We start from the raw sequence: 15,361 nt of genomic DNA on the forward strand, positions 1-15,361 counted from the left end.
ACTGAGAAGGCATAATTTCAATGAGCATTTCAGATATTACTGCATATTACTTTTAAACTTTTTTTTAACAGCTCACACTTACACCTAATCATCTATAGAAGGGGAAATAGATGCTGGAAGAAGTGCTCAAAGTAGTCTATATTCCTCTTAAACAGTGTAAAGCAAAATGGGAGTCCACAGCCCCTGTTTACTTATATCAGATGTCTAATATCATATAGTCTTCATATTCTATACATCTGTCTGTCCACCAAGCTGTTTTTCATGAGACTGAGTACTGACTGGCTTCTAGCTGGGGCAAGAAATGAGCTTGAAATGCTATTTGGATATTGAATTGAAGACCATGAATGTGCAGATGCAGTTGAATACTCTCAGTTGCCTAGCTTGGGTACTGGTAAGTAGTATGGCTATGATGATGCAGCATTTTTAAAAAGCCAGGTAGCCCAGCTGAAAAACTAGTTCTACCAGTCTCAACAGAAAATACACTGTTTTGCTCCCTATGGCTTTAGCTTCCTATTTCGTACTAGAGTTTAAGAACCAGTGAGACAGAGTAGATGGAAACATGGAGCAGAGTAACCTCACTTATGAGGTCTTACCTTAGTTGCTGCACGTCCATCAAGTTTGACAAGGAAAACCATATTCACTTTGTGCTCTTACATTTATCAGTCTTTGGAGAAGACAGTGCTGAACTTGTCCTTTTTGCCCAATGTGCTGCCCAGTGTGCTCCAGTGCTGCCCAATTTGTCCTTTCAAGGTAGTGAAGTTTGAAATAGTTTGGTTCACTTTTTCTCAGATAGTCACCGGACATACTACAGTGGCTGTTATGCAGAAACAAGTGATTTTTTTTTTTTAATTATTATTATTTTTTGTTGCATTGCTCAGAGGCCTTATAGAACTCTTCTGATTATTTCCAAATCGTTGTTGGGGAACTACCGTCAAAATAGCTGGCCCGTATTAAATCAGTTTGAAATGGCAGTGAAAGGACAACATAGTAAATTTTTACACTCTTTATAATTGTGAGGTTTCTTCATCCTTCTGAGGTGCACCTCTTGGCTACTGTAAACTGGTAGCAGAATTCTGACTTCCTAATTTGACTTGTGTAATATTGATGAAAATGATTCTGACTCCCAGTTTCAAAGCAGGTTTAAAGATCAACTTCAGAGCTTCAAGCAGTAGGTGTCAGTCAAGAAATTATGTGTGAAGGAAAGTAAGAAGCTTTGAGGACTGACTTACTACAAGGAATACCTGTTAATTACATAATCTGATTTAGTTGTGGAGTTCTTCTTTAATATCTTATTTCATCTACCTCGATGACCCTTTATGTGTAGCTCACATGGAAAGGTGTGACAGTGTAGCTACTGTGAATTCTCAAGGCTGAACTGTAAGGAAAACACTGCTGTTTTTGTGTGGAGAGACTGATGGCTATTATATAGGAGTTACTTACAAAAGCCATCTTGCTGTGGTGTATCTTCCAAAATAATCTGGCCATAAATATTTTGATAAATTTTTTCACGTATGAGCACAGTTCAGATAGTAATGTTCTGATACAACCTGGCGTTGTATATTTCCCTGTGCCTGTATAAAGCTTAACTTAAAATTCACAAGTGATAGCACAGTGTACTGAGGCATGTAGTGCTGGTACAGATGTCAAAGTTTGCTTCTACTTGTGGGTTTGTTGACTACACCAAAAATTTAATAAAGCACAGCAAAGAGAAACTTCTTGTAATCACCCAATCACCTAAGCAAATACTTTGTACAGGACAGTTTACCAATTTTTATCACCTGCTAAATGTTTTTCTGCAGATTTGGTGTTGGTCTTGCCATAATGGTGCTGCTCTTCTCAAAATGTCTGCATTTCCCAAAGAACAGGATGACAGCACTTCACAAATGCAAAAAGCCTTCTTGGATGGGTCAGTAATAGCTATTCTGTCCACAACACTTTGCTTGGTATGGACCTTGCTTCTCTTTTTCCATATATGCTATATCTTTAAGCTTGTATGCATCAGGAAACAAATTCTAGATCTAAAAGTAGTTTTTCTGTAGTGGAATTGGTTTAAGCCCTCGGCCTAACAGTATCAGTCAGTTGTGCAGGACTGTAACATCACTGAAGGCTTATTTGCAGAAATACAGATATATTGGATGTATATCTGTATGAACTGGCTTGTTTTTAGGTAAAGCAGCACCGAAGCCTGAAGATCTTAAAGTATCATTAGCTGATGGGCTCAATTGTGTTTGCAAGTAAGTGAAGTCTAGACTCCATCTCTAAACATTAATTTGCAAGCCAGGTTTTAAATCTCTCTAAACTCTACTGTCTTCTCAGAAATAGATATGTATTCTTAAATGACTTTCCCTGAAGTTACCTGAAATGACTGAGAGAATCTAGCAGTTCACTACTGCTACTTTCAGATACAATGGCCGACAGCACTCTTCTTCAGCTGAGTTAGTGAGCTGAATTAGCTCAGCAGTCTGAAAAATGCCACAGTTAACATAAGGGGGAGAGCACAGCTGCCTGGCTGACAGTTATGGCAATGACTTATTGCTCTTTTTTTCTGACTTTTTTTAACCTGTTAGGTGTCCTGGAGAGAGCTTCTCTTTTAGCAGTAAGCCGTTAGATCAGGCTAGTATGTACTGTTTGTACTGTTTCACTGCTAGCTCCTTTCTCCTCATAGGTGGAGAATCTGGTATTCACACAGAATTAGCAGGAGATAACTTGATAAGGCTCTTAAAACCTCTTTTGTTTTTCAAATTAATTATGCTTGCATGGGAAAGGCTTTTGACCCTTCCTGCAGCTCCTCTAAAGTTTCTCCTCTGGAATGGGGAAGTTTATATGACTTACAACTCTTTGTAATGCTGTTTCATACTGTGAAAGTTAAGTAAAACTAGCACTAAGCTGTAACAATTTTGATCTCTTATCTGTGGCCGTCTGGACTTGGGGCAGTATTGGTGGTTTGCTTTGCTATGGAGAACTTGTGGTTAACCACTAATATTTAAAAATATATCTACAAATTTTCCATAAGGGTGTAGTAAATGCCATTGTAATAGTAGTCTGAAAGCAAGCACATAGCAGATGTTTACAATTAACAGCTTCTTGTATTGAAAAAGTTGTTTAGAGCCAGATCTTCTAGCACAAATTGTTTGCTTCCATTTGGAAGAAGCGTTGTAACTGATAAGAGATCGGAGGGAACACAGTCATTTATCTGGTGCATCTTCCAGTAGGTCTACTAACCTGCATTTCTGATGTGGACCCCTGTAGTTCTCACTGAAAGCAGGCTTCTGTGCTATGACATACAGGAAACAAAGTATTCTGTCCTGTCTGGGCAAGTGCCTGCAAGGCTTCACTCCTCAAGTATGAGCTAGAGCAGCTTTTCCCAAATCTTGACAATAAAAAGCCAGCATGACAACAGAGGTATTTACCAAGCTGATGTTCATCTGACCTCTGGAACCTGTCTCCTCTGGATGAGAGGAGACATTCTGGATCCAAACCAAAGTTTCATCTGGCCTGATATTTTTTTCCTCTCCTCCTAGGGGAAAAAATAGCAGATATGTAGGGAAGTACAAGGCAGACTGACTGTCTTGTTTGAGTCCAAATAGTTTCTTCTTTCTTTTACTCGTGTGTTTCATTAGCAGACCTGGCACCTAGGTAATCAGAATGTAATTTGGCTGGTAAAAGTCAAGAAAAGTGGTATCACCTGGGAGGCTTGTGTGTTTCTGTCTGTCTTTTTCTGGATTCATCTCTATATAGCCTACTAGTGGAGTGAAGAAAAGACTAAAGAAGCAGTAGTAAAAATCAAGTAATGCTTGCAAATTTGTAACTGCACAAATATAATTTTATTGGTGTAATGGTTAAGAGCAGCAAAACTTGTCATAAGCTTGTAGGCAAGCTTTCAGCCAGTATTTAAAAATGCATGGAGGCTATTAGCTTTCCAGGGTGTATATCTTTTCATCTTACAGCTGTTTCCCAAACCATGCCTGTTAACTTTGTCTTCAGAGATAATATTTGGTGCATTATTTGACTTCTGAAGCAGAAGGCTTTAATCTCTTTGATTTGATTTAGAATCTATAAGACAATTAGCAAACCTCCCTATGAACTCCTGAAGACAGATGACTTGTCAAGCAGCCTTCCATCTCTGCAAGATATCCAGACTGCATACACAAGATTTAAACAGCTGTTTTTGATAGGTAAGTGAAACTTCAGTCTTTTTGTCTCTAAAGTGACTGAGATGCAAAGCATGACAGTGCTGTTTTATGTCTTATGAATGCAATCCTTGTCTTGCTTTTGACAGTGGTTGAAAGCAGACTTTTAAATATGCAATTGAAGACTGTGCTTAAGACTGGTGTGTTAATGGAGATTTGTAGTTCTTAGACTTACTACTTCTTGCCAAGCAGTCACAGTATCTGAAAATGACTTTTAAACGAGAGGGACTGGAGTTTGAATATTAGTGGATTTAAATTTATGGGAGAGATTTTTTCAATTTTCTGTGATCCATTGAAATTGAATGTTAAGTGTTAACCTTTTAAGCCTTTGTGCTATGTCAAGAGTTGAGTTTAAATGCTAATGAATTTTTTCCTTAGTTTTTGTTACAAACTAGCCACATCTCAGAACATACTAAGCGTAAGCTTGCTTAAAAGTCTGTCATGACTTCTGTAAATAGCAAGTCCACTTGAAAGGAGTAAAAATGAGAGCCATGTGAAAGTATAATCTAGGCTTCCAGACTTTTTTCTGGGACTCTTTAACTGTTTTGCTGTCATGAAACAGTACTTTGACATCAACTCTTGGCATGAAAAGAGCTCCACACCACCTTGCACCTGTGCAGTGTGCCACTGGGCCATTTTGAACAGTGGGTCTTCTAGAAGATAATGAGGGTAGATGTTGCAAAAACTTCTGTCTGGTGGTATGCTGAACGCTGGGGCAGTTCACCTGTTGCTGTTGATGTTGGACATAACTGAACTGATCATCACTGGGGAACTGCATATTTGCAGTGTATCCTGCAGACAGTATCCAAATCCTATTGGTTTTATACATGGCATTTTGCTGCCAAGTTGATACTGATTGCAAATAGTATGAGTGGTGTCTGGTAAATATGTAGTAAAGATTTTAGTGACACTCTGAAGAGAAGTCTAAGATACATAAGAGAGAGTTTCATACTGAGGATTTTGTCCGGAATACACAGTCAAATCCATGGTGAATCTTAGAACCTAAAAATAGTTACCTGTATTTTAATGTAGTTTCTGGTAACTTACCCTCCTATAGGAAAAAGGCCAGATCTTGAATTTTAGTAATTTAACATCTTTCAGGAAATACTGCATATTTCAATGGTGTAATTGTGTCATTGTCTTATATTACTTGAGGCAAAAGGGAATATGTTAAAACTGTATTCCAGTAAGCGTTTTTGTCTTACATCTTTTTAAATAAGCTTTGCTAATAGACTATAACTCACTGAATGTAGCATAATGCACTAGCAGTCTGAGGAGAACCATTCAGGTAACTTGTTGCGGAATTATTGCTGTAGATGAAGGCCTGTCTTTTTTACAGGAAAAAAAGACAGAAATGTATTTTCCCTGGTATCATGGGTTTTGGGTGGTTTTGAAGGACTAGAAATTGGTACTATAATTTTACCTTAATTCAGAATGGACAGACATTTTTCAAATAGTGATGGCAGGCTAAATGGAACATGAGATTTGGGTGCAAGGGAATATTCTAAAATTCAGATGGAAAGAGGGTGAACTGGAGAGTAAAGGGTGTCTTACTTGAAGTATTGTAATTAAATTGTGTCATACTTAAAGGTTGGAAGTGAATATGAAGATGTTAATGAGAAAAAAAACGGAGAAAACTACATCTAATGTGAACAGAACTTAACTAGGGAACTTTGAAGATGCATTCTAATGCTTTATTTTGTGGAGAACTAGTTTCTATGGCCAGGGTGAAATGAATCAGGGAAAGAAAGATTTTTTTTTAAAAAATTTTTTTTTTTTTTTTAAATGTGTAATGAACAGAATGAGGGGCGTGAGCAGGCATGGAGGCAGAACAGCTACAGGAACAAAATAGATTAATGCCTGTGCACTTGAGAATCATAGATGCAAGCTGCAAAAAACAAGACAGAAGTGAGTATGTGTTGAAAGTGAACATTGGAAGCGAATGGAGAGACTTTGGGAAGTGAAAAGAAGTTGTACAGAAACATGTAGAACTGAAGCTACTGGGGAGAGAATAGGGAAGGAAGGAAGTGTGGTGCTATCTCCGTTGTTTCTCGATAGTAGAACTGTTGTAGATCTTAGGCTTCAAGGTTTGTGCCTTACGTGGGAAAGGTGATTTATTCAGGTTTTAATTGACCATATCAGTTTGCGAGAGCTTTCTGATTTCTGAATACTGGTTTGATAGAAATAAAAGCAACAGAGATTTAGGTTGTGTTTAATGAGCTACAAAAATTCTAGTGAAATTAATGAGTTTAATAAACCACATAAACCACAGTTTAATGACTGTGGTATTGTACTTAGCCTCCTGGTTTATCTTAGCTGTTCCCTTTTTGATGTATTTTAATGCCCCTTCAGTTGCAGTTAAAATGGTTTAAAACCTTTTTTCAGGTAGTCTTACATCCCATAAATTAGTGTAAGCCCGTTCTAAAACCTATTAGTGTTTTTGGCTCTAACAGTAATGACTTTCAAAATCTAGCCTCCTTATGTTAAGCTTTATATAGATCTTGCTTTAGAGTCAAGTTGGAAGAACTAGCTCTGATTAAAATTCTTTTCTTTTCCTTCCCATTTTGTCAACAGATTTACTTACTTGGTTTGTTTGCTGTGATCCTACAGCATACTTTTTTCTAGAAACCTGTGGTGCTATAAAATATGACTGGTATTTGTAGGACTATTTCACTTCCTCATTTAGTTAGTGTTGACTTTAACAGTGATTAGGATTTACTAACTCATTAGTATTGGTTGTTTTATAACAGTTCATAACTGAAGAGTAGTACAGTGGATGGCTGTTAAGTAGCCTTCTGTATATACAAATAAACCAATTTTTGTTTTGTTTTGTTCTTTGCAGATAACAGTACAGATTTCTGGGTAACTGATGTGAAATGGTTTTCATTACTGGAAAGCACAAACTGGCTAGAGATAATCAGGTTTGCTATATCTGTAACTGTATCTGTTTCAAATTGTTGTTAAGTATATTTGTAATGAGTTTTCTAGATAGTTTCTTGAAATATGACGACATTCTTCACCTCCAGTAGGAATGAAAATTCAGAGAAACTTATAGTTCCATTTATATATCTTATTTCTACAACTTGAGACAGTATTTTTACAGTGCAGGTTTGTATTAAGCCACACACAGTAAAGGATGTGAGAAGCAGCAGATCATTCCAATTACAACTCTTCCAGGAAACCTGTTAAAACTATAGATCCAGTCATTTCCCCCCTGCACTTAGTCACCTTCTTTCCAAACTGAAGAATCCTGTTTGTTTCTTGCATGAAACTATTCCGTGTCTCTGACTAGCCTTGCCCTTCTTCTCTGTACTCTCTACTTCTGTAATATCCTTTAGGACGGCATGAACTGCAGTATTCAAGATGTTAGCCCACCAAAGATTTATAAAATGACAGTTGTTCTCAGTTTTGTCCCCTTCCTTTCCTGATTGTTCCTCAAGTTCTTTTTTCTTCTCTCAGCTGTCCACAGTGAGTAAGTGTTGGAATGGTGTTGGCTAACTTGAGGCTTGTTACAGTGCAATGTTGAGGGTGTTTATTTGTTTTCAGCTCTGCTGTCTGCCAGTTTGTTCTGTGGTCAGTTTGTTAACATGAAGTGCTTCTGCAGTCTTCTGCAGTCAGCTACAGTTCTTTCTGGTCTTAATAACAGTCAATAAATATTGATAGTTACTAATTTCTTAATGCAGAATTTAAACGTGTGTTGAATGACAGGTTCTAGTAGAGATCATATGTTGTGAAATGCATTGACATAACCAAGACTACAAATAGTTTCAAGTAAATGCCAGCCCAAGTTCTTATCCATGTGTTGTTTTGAGGCTGGTCATTTCCATACTTGGATCCAGTTGCTTCCTGGATCAGCCTGTTCTTGGCTCTTGCAGTTAACAGGAAGGCCTTTTCAGCTATTCTAGACGTTAGAACAAAGAATCTGACAACTCCACACTTACGAAATAAACTGTCAGCTTCTATTAGTGACCTAAACAGTTGCAAGAATCCCAATTTGCGTGCAAACTTTTGCAGAAAATAACTAATGTTATGAAAAGTTAGGTCAAGAAACAAACAGCGTTACATCTGGTTTTATGTGATCTTTAATTCTACTCAGTCTTCCTTCTGTAGTGATAATCTCTGGATAAATTTTGTCTGCATGTTTACAAGATCTGGTTGCTGATCCTTCCCTCTGCTTCTTAAAACCAGATTATGGGAGAAATGTAACATGTAGTATATTAGAACATAAGTGTGGTGATGTTGACTCTTTTCAGGATAAAGATTGGCACTTAGCAATTATAATACTTTAACGTGTGTGTGTAACGGCTGCTATTGATCCAGAATGAAGTATTGTATTACAGATACACAAAGATAACAACTGGAAGTGCGTGACCAATGGCCAAATAAAGATACCTCTTGAAATTTCACTCTTGAGGCTAAACAGTTCTTCATTTATACAAGTTGAGCATTGTTTTTGTTGTTTTAAAGGATTAGTCAAGTTTCAGTAGTATGACATTCTGACCCCTTTTAGGGGAAACTAATGTAAGAAACTTAATTGTAAAAATGCTGCGAAAATGTTCACTTATCTTTTCCTGTACCACAACAGGCGAGTCTTGAAGAAAGCAATAGAGGTTGCTGAGTATCTGGAAAGACAACATACAAACGTTCTCCTTATAGGTAAGACTATAATGAGATTATCCTATATATTTTTTAAAAAATTTCTTTTTAATTTCTTTGGATGTAGCTTAAGCTGTAAGTTTATATTTATGGTAGAGACTGGTGAAATTCATAGAGTACTCAAAGTACCGGACACCTGAACATTTCACGCTCCTGGAAATGCTTCCTGTAGTTAAAAAAAACCCACAGTAAGCATAGTTCCAGGCTAAGAGAAATAAGCTGTGAATGAGAAATTGATGATAAATTGGCAGGAGAGTCGTGCTACTTCTTGTTTATGTATTCTTGTTTCCTTACTTATTTTATTAAAGGTCTCCTAGACTTCTTGCTGTTACTTTAAGGGCGTGGGAGGACACACCTACACAAAGAACAGGGAGCATGAAAACTTTCTAAAAGGACGTTTTTATGTTCTAGATACACACTGAATACTACCTAGTCTCTTTATTAAAAAGACATGAAAGAATACACTTATTGTACACATCTTGAGCAGTTTGTTTTCCTAGATTGAGTAAAGTAATCCCATGGAAAGCTAAATTTAATGTTAACCATTAAGCTATTTTTGGGTCATTAATTTAGTTGGATTTTTTCCACACACTGCCATTTGAGAAACCTAGCATGGGGAAGAGATGTTTCTAGAAGGCACCTGAAGGGTGAAGAACGCATGTTGCACTTCTTCATGAGGCAATTTCACACCTTGCGAAAAGATGCACGCAGGATAGAAAGAGTTAGGGCAGATAGCTGCTGTGGGGTAGCATAGAGTAGGAGGGACAGTATGTATGTTGTGGGACACTGAAGGGTGTAGGCATCAAAGTTATAGTAGTAAAAGCTTGGTTTTTGCAGATTTTATTGTCAGAGTATTATCCTAGCATGAGTGAAACCTTACCCTTTTATAAAGGGAAGTATTGGAAACGTGGGTTAACTTCTCTTACGCTAAAACACTTGCAAGAAATTGTGTGCTTCTCTGATCTTGAAATACAATTTTGTTTATGTGAAGCTAGCAATACTTTGCTTTCTTACCCAAAGTTTTAGGAATGACTTAGTAGACCATGTGGTTTTTCTTCTGTTCTGTAGAAGAGACCGCTACTGATCTGTGCTGTGTAATCTCTAGTCTGGTTCAAGTGATGATGGATTCCTACAGCAGAACAAAGTCAGGGTTTCAGAGCCTTATTCAAAAGGAGTGGGTAATTGGAGGACATGGCTTTTTGGATCGTTGTAACCACTTACATAAAAGTGACAAAGAGGAGGTATGTTTTGGGGGTTTTTTTGTTTGGTTGATTAGGTTTTTTTACTTTCCTTACTATTTACAAGTTTACTTGGCATAAGGAGGGATTTAGATGTCAGTCCAGAAGCTCCATTTACTCTTTTAATTTTATGTTTCATTTTATGGGTTGATGTTTTGTACAGTGTCACTATTTTTGCTGTTTAGAGTTCAGCAATATCTTTGTAACTAAAGAGAACAAATGGAAAGTTTTCAATTCAGTCCTGGAGTCTTTTGAAAGACATGTATATGTATCTCATGTCATTTTAAACTGTGTTAAATGATAGTGGTGTCCATAGAAATAACTCAAGTGAATTTCCTGTTCTTATCACATCTAGAGTGTAACTTTATACTGTATTACTAACTGTTGCAGTCTCACCTCTCCATCTCTGTTTATATTTTGGGAATAGGTCAGAATACTATACAGGATGGAAATCATAAGTGTAAACAGACTAGTTCTGATAAATAATTGCAATAAACTAGTTCTGCTTTGCCAGCTTTAAAAGGCTGCTGTCACAGTTTAACACCAGCTGGCAATTAAGCACCACACAGCTGCTTGTTCACTCCTGCCCACTGCCAGTGGGATGGGAAGGAGAATCAAGGGAAAAAAACCCACAAAAACTCATGGTTGAGATAAGAAAAGTTTAATAATAGAAGTAAAATAAATTATAATAATTGTAATCAAGAGGAAGATAACAAGCAGAGAAATAAAACCCAAGGTGGGGGGGGGAAGTGATGCACAATGCAATTATTCACCACCTGCTGACCAATGCTCAACTGGTCCCCAAGCAGTGATCACCCCCTACTAGCCAACTCCTCCCAGTTTATATGCGGAGCATGACATCCTGTGGTATGGAGTATCCTTTTGGATAGTTCGGGTCAGCTGTCCTGGACATGCTCTCTCCCAGCTTCTTGTGCACCTGCCTGCTTGCAGAGCATGGGAAGCTGAAAAATCCTTGACTTCAGGACTACTTTGCAACAACTAAAGCATCAGTGTGTTTATCAATTTTATTCTCATACTAAATCCAAAATACAGCACTGTACCAGCTACTAGGAAGAAAACCAACCCTGTCCCAGCCAAAACAGGACCGCTGCATAGCAACAACTTCCATAGCAAGTTAATATGTGCAAATTCAGGTTAGGAAGTGTTCATCTCATCTGTCAACAATGGCCAAAGGTAGCTCAGGTGATACTTCAGACTTCAGCTGATGCTCAGTAGTTCTGTAGTTAACCAGATTGCTTTCATTAAGCTTTGTATGTGGAGACACTGAATACTGTAAAATAAATAGTCTGCGTGAAGGAACATTTTTTTTTCTGAAACTGATGCAGTGTTTTCTCTACTCAGGCTCCTGTTTTTCTGCTTCTGCTAAATTGTGTTTGGCAGTTGGTACAACAGTATCCTCCAGCATTTGAGTTCACAGAAACTTACTTAACTGTCTTGTCAGACAGCCTCTATGTGCCTATTTTTAGCACTTTCTTCTTCAACTCGCAACATCAAAAAGACACTAATACGGTAAGGGTTTGTTACTTTGCGGATGCAATGTGTTGGAGAACAGGTTTGACCAACAAATGAGGGATACTCAAAAAAATAATTCCCTAGCAGCATGTTTTTGCATACTTATGTGAAGGGTGGTGCCGTGAAGGGTGAATGAGTGCAGCTTTGGGTGTCAGCAGTCAAGTTCAGGACTTAAGAGTTTATGATGACAAAAGGAAAATAACTCAGGAGTATGTTCTTTCTAATGTGTGGCTATGGGTTCATGATTATTGCTCTTCAGTGAAAATTGAGCTTCTTAACCTAAGAGGAATATCCTGCTGTCCTGCAGAATAAATGATCTACAAAATTCTTGTATAGTATTTTCTGTTGTATTTCAAAATCAACATTTCCTGAATGTTGGTTTACATTTTTGTTCACGCTTTTCTCTAGCCTAAGAAGGTGGAAGCAATGAGAGTACGCTCTGCAAGGCCTCAGAGAGTAAAAAAAAAAAAAAAAAAAAAGAAAAAAAATCAGTCTTTCATATAAATGAAGCATTGATCATAAAACTTAAAATGGTAGCACTGCATAACTGCAGTTAACTTTTGAAGTTCGGAGAAGTTTCTTCCATAATCCTAACCCCCTGCGTTTGAACAAGTCAAGTGTCTATCTCCTGTTCAATTTTCAAAACTTTTTTTTTTCCTCTCAGATTAAATAATCTTATTTTCACCCGGGAAAGGCATTCTTGGTGCTTTCTGATTTCACTGGTGGATTAAGCACTTTCTGAAGATACAGGGAAAAGTATATAGATAGCCTTTGTTTCTGTAGTGACTTGGATTTAATAATGTTGTTCAGCTATTGAATGCATAGAAATCATGAGTGGTGTTGCAATTCTGTGGCCTCTTCACAGAAGAGGCAGTTTCTTAATTTCACCTTGACTTGCTCAGAGCTCCTTTCCAGCAGTATTAATTGTGACCTGTTTGTTTTGGCAGAGTGGTGAAAGCCTCAAGACACAAAGCGGCCCTTTCAGATTTCTCACTGTGTGGGACTGGTCTGTGCAGTTTGACCCCAAGGCCCAGGCTTTCCTGAACAACCCTCTGTATGCAGAGAAGCCAAAACCAGATAAAAGTCAACGGAAAACTGCACGATTCAAAGTAAGATACGTGCTGCTTAACTACTCTTTTTAAATAATAAAAATATTTTGCACAACTCGTATTTCAGATATTCTTACAGTGGAAGTATTGGTGCAAGCTTTTTAATTGACAAAACACATGTACACCTCAGACTCACCTGGGTATTAAGAGTGCAATTTTCACCCACCTCAGTTGTAATTAACTGTATTACAGCTACTGCGTGTAGCTGTTAATTTAGGGGTATTTTCTTCATACTTTTTTGAAGAGTTAGTATATTTAATATTCACAGGTACCTTCCCTGCAGTCTAAGTATAGCAATGAAGTAATAGTGGTGATAACTCATGGGACTTAACATCCAGGTGAGTTGCACTGATGTGCTTGAAGTGAGTTAGTTTTGCTGTTCCATGGAGTATCTAACTGAAAAACATAGCAGGTTTATACTTGCTTCCCTAATTTTGTCTGAGTGTAATTAGAGTGTGTCTGTGTACCTTGGAGGGAGGGGAAGAGTGACCACCACCAACAAATGCAATGATTTGTGTAGCTAGCTTAAACTAAACGTGAAAGTCTGTAATACTTGAATGTACACAAAGCATTCTCCTTTTTCAAAGAAAAACATTTTTTTTCATTGTTCCTTCACGTCTATAGTTAGAGTGCAGGGAAGGTATCTGGGAATACCAAGTATGCTGTGTGAAGTATTTGGTGTATTAGCCATTGAAGAGTAACAGTTTTAGACTATCCAGCAAAGCAGTGACTGTGTTCAAGTGACTTCGTTGCTTGTATTTTCTGAATACAGGTTATGTTTTTCATCCTCTTAAGATGTTTTCCAAATTCCCATAAATATTTATCTCAGTATATTTTTCTTTTCTTTCCTCTTAAAGCATCAACGGCAACTTTCTTTGCCATTGACACAAACAAAATCTTCCACAAAGAGAGGATTTTTCAGAGAGGAAACAGATCATTTAATTAAAAACATTCTGGGTAAAAGAATTGGCAAGTTCATAAATTCTTCAGATGAACCTCCTAATAGCTTCAGGGAATTTTATGACAGCTGGCATAGTAAACCTGTTGACTATCACGGTCTTCTGTTACCTCGCATCGATGGCCCTGAAATCAAAGTCTGGGCACAACGGTATTTACGGTGGATTCCTGAGGCCCAGCTTCATGGTGGTGGTACAATAGCCACAGCTGCCAAGATTTTGGACTTGATGGAGGAAGTGCAAAGCTTGCAGGTGAAAATGGATGAACAACATAGTCAAGCTGTTTCTGGAGGTGTACATTCTGTTCCACTGCTGAGAAATTCTGCCCGTTTGTCATCCCTATTTCCATTTGCTTTGCTTCAGAGACAGTCTATCAAACCAGCTTTACCCACTAGCACCTGGAAAGATTTGGAAGATGAAGATGACTTGGTCAAGAGGGATGATGAATTTGTTGATCTAAGTGGTGATATGTCATAAAGTGTATATAAATTAAAGTATGACTTGTATGTGGCTAAGCTCTGAGTTTTAAATGTTGTGTTGTATCCTCATATAAAGAACTCACGCATCCAAGCCTCTGCAGCCTGTTAAATGGGTTTGTGGAGTTTAAAAAAAAAAATAATCAAAACAAACTTGGTTTAAAAGAACTAGTTGCCATAATTAACTGAGTATATTTTGAACTCCCATGTCACTCTAACAGTATTAATTGCAGAAACACGTTTTTAGCATAGGTGTAATAAAAACAGAAGTCGAGGCTGCAGTAGCCATATGGCCACTTTGCTTAAAAAAGAAACAACACAACCCCATTGTTTTCTGATGTAAAGGTGGAATACTGAATAGATACATACAGCAACACACACTATCTTAACATAAAACCTCTTCCCCTTATGCTAAGAGTACTAGCATTGAAAGTACTGTGACTACAAACTGAATACATCTGCATTTTCCCCTCATACAAAATAAACAGGGAAAGGTGCAGCTAAATCTGCATTCACAAATAAGCTTTTTAGAGCTGAGGAATAAAATTGTGGTTACCAGGGGATTTCTGTCTCTTGTGGCATCAACTGAAGTCATGTGCTCGTTAACATCATCTTTTCTGAGAGTGTTCAGTCTTTGGCTTGCAGCACTTCACCTTGTATGGCGTTACAATAGCAGCTTGGCTGCTTTAAGCCTGTGCACGCACTTAGCTGAAGGATCAGATGCAAGAGTTTAACTACACATTTCAAGTCTTACTGTGGCTGCTGTGTCCCTTGCTGCCTTGCAATATTAAGCCTCATATGTTTGCTGTTAGTTGTAAGAGATTCCAATTTGCAATGAGTATTTTTTTTCTCCTTTTAATAGAGTGAGACTTTCATTTTGCCTTTCCCCATTTATGCCAGTTGCCTTTGAGGCTTTCTGTAGCTTGCACTGAGACCCTCCAAGTAGAAGGGAAGACTTTTTCTGTAATCCTGCAGTGAAGCTGGATTTGCAGTCAGTTGCCACTTGTCATGAGTTGGTGGTACAGCTTATGAATGTGGCGTTCATACTACATGAACACTCGCATCCTGTTGCTGGATGTTGTAACAGTACCTCAGTGAAAAAAGCCATAAAGAAATGCCTGTTGACTTTAATCTACTGTGTGTATGCTTATATAGGAAGTATTTTTACTGCAAATAATCGTCCTTTGTAAAGTTTGTATTATT

General features: G+C 37.7%; 1 protein-coding gene across 1 annotated transcript in view; it reads left to right on the plus strand.

Annotated features, from left to right (window-relative positions):
• The window catches only part of MTMR12 (myotubularin related protein 12), a gene marked incomplete at its 5' end in the record, with an annotated part of 14,400 nt that extends 110 nt beyond the window's left edge, over nucleotides 1–14,290 (plus strand). The window contains 9 exons of the mRNA XM_010178254.1: nucleotides 1,236–1,243; nucleotides 1,800–1,906; nucleotides 4,051–4,175; nucleotides 7,033–7,111; nucleotides 8,776–8,846; nucleotides 9,915–10,087; nucleotides 11,447–11,614; nucleotides 12,565–12,726; nucleotides 13,584–14,290. Coding sequence (XP_010176556.1) covers nucleotides 1,236–1,243; nucleotides 1,800–1,906; nucleotides 4,051–4,175; nucleotides 7,033–7,111; nucleotides 8,776–8,846; nucleotides 9,915–10,087; nucleotides 11,447–11,614; nucleotides 12,565–12,726; nucleotides 13,584–14,159 — 1,469 coding nt within the window. The remainder of the gene's footprint in view (nucleotides 1–1,235; nucleotides 1,244–1,799; nucleotides 1,907–4,050; nucleotides 4,176–7,032; nucleotides 7,112–8,775; nucleotides 8,847–9,914; nucleotides 10,088–11,446; nucleotides 11,615–12,564; nucleotides 12,727–13,583) is intronic.
• Nucleotides 14,291–15,361: the final 1,071 nt, after the last annotated feature.

The sequence above is a fragment of the Antrostomus carolinensis genome, unplaced genomic scaffold (assembly GCF_000700745.2).
Source record: "Antrostomus carolinensis isolate BGI_N321 unplaced genomic scaffold, ASM70074v2 scaffold12971, whole genome shotgun sequence".
NCBI classification, from domain to species: Eukaryota; Metazoa; Chordata; class Aves; order Caprimulgiformes; family Caprimulgidae; genus Antrostomus; species Antrostomus carolinensis.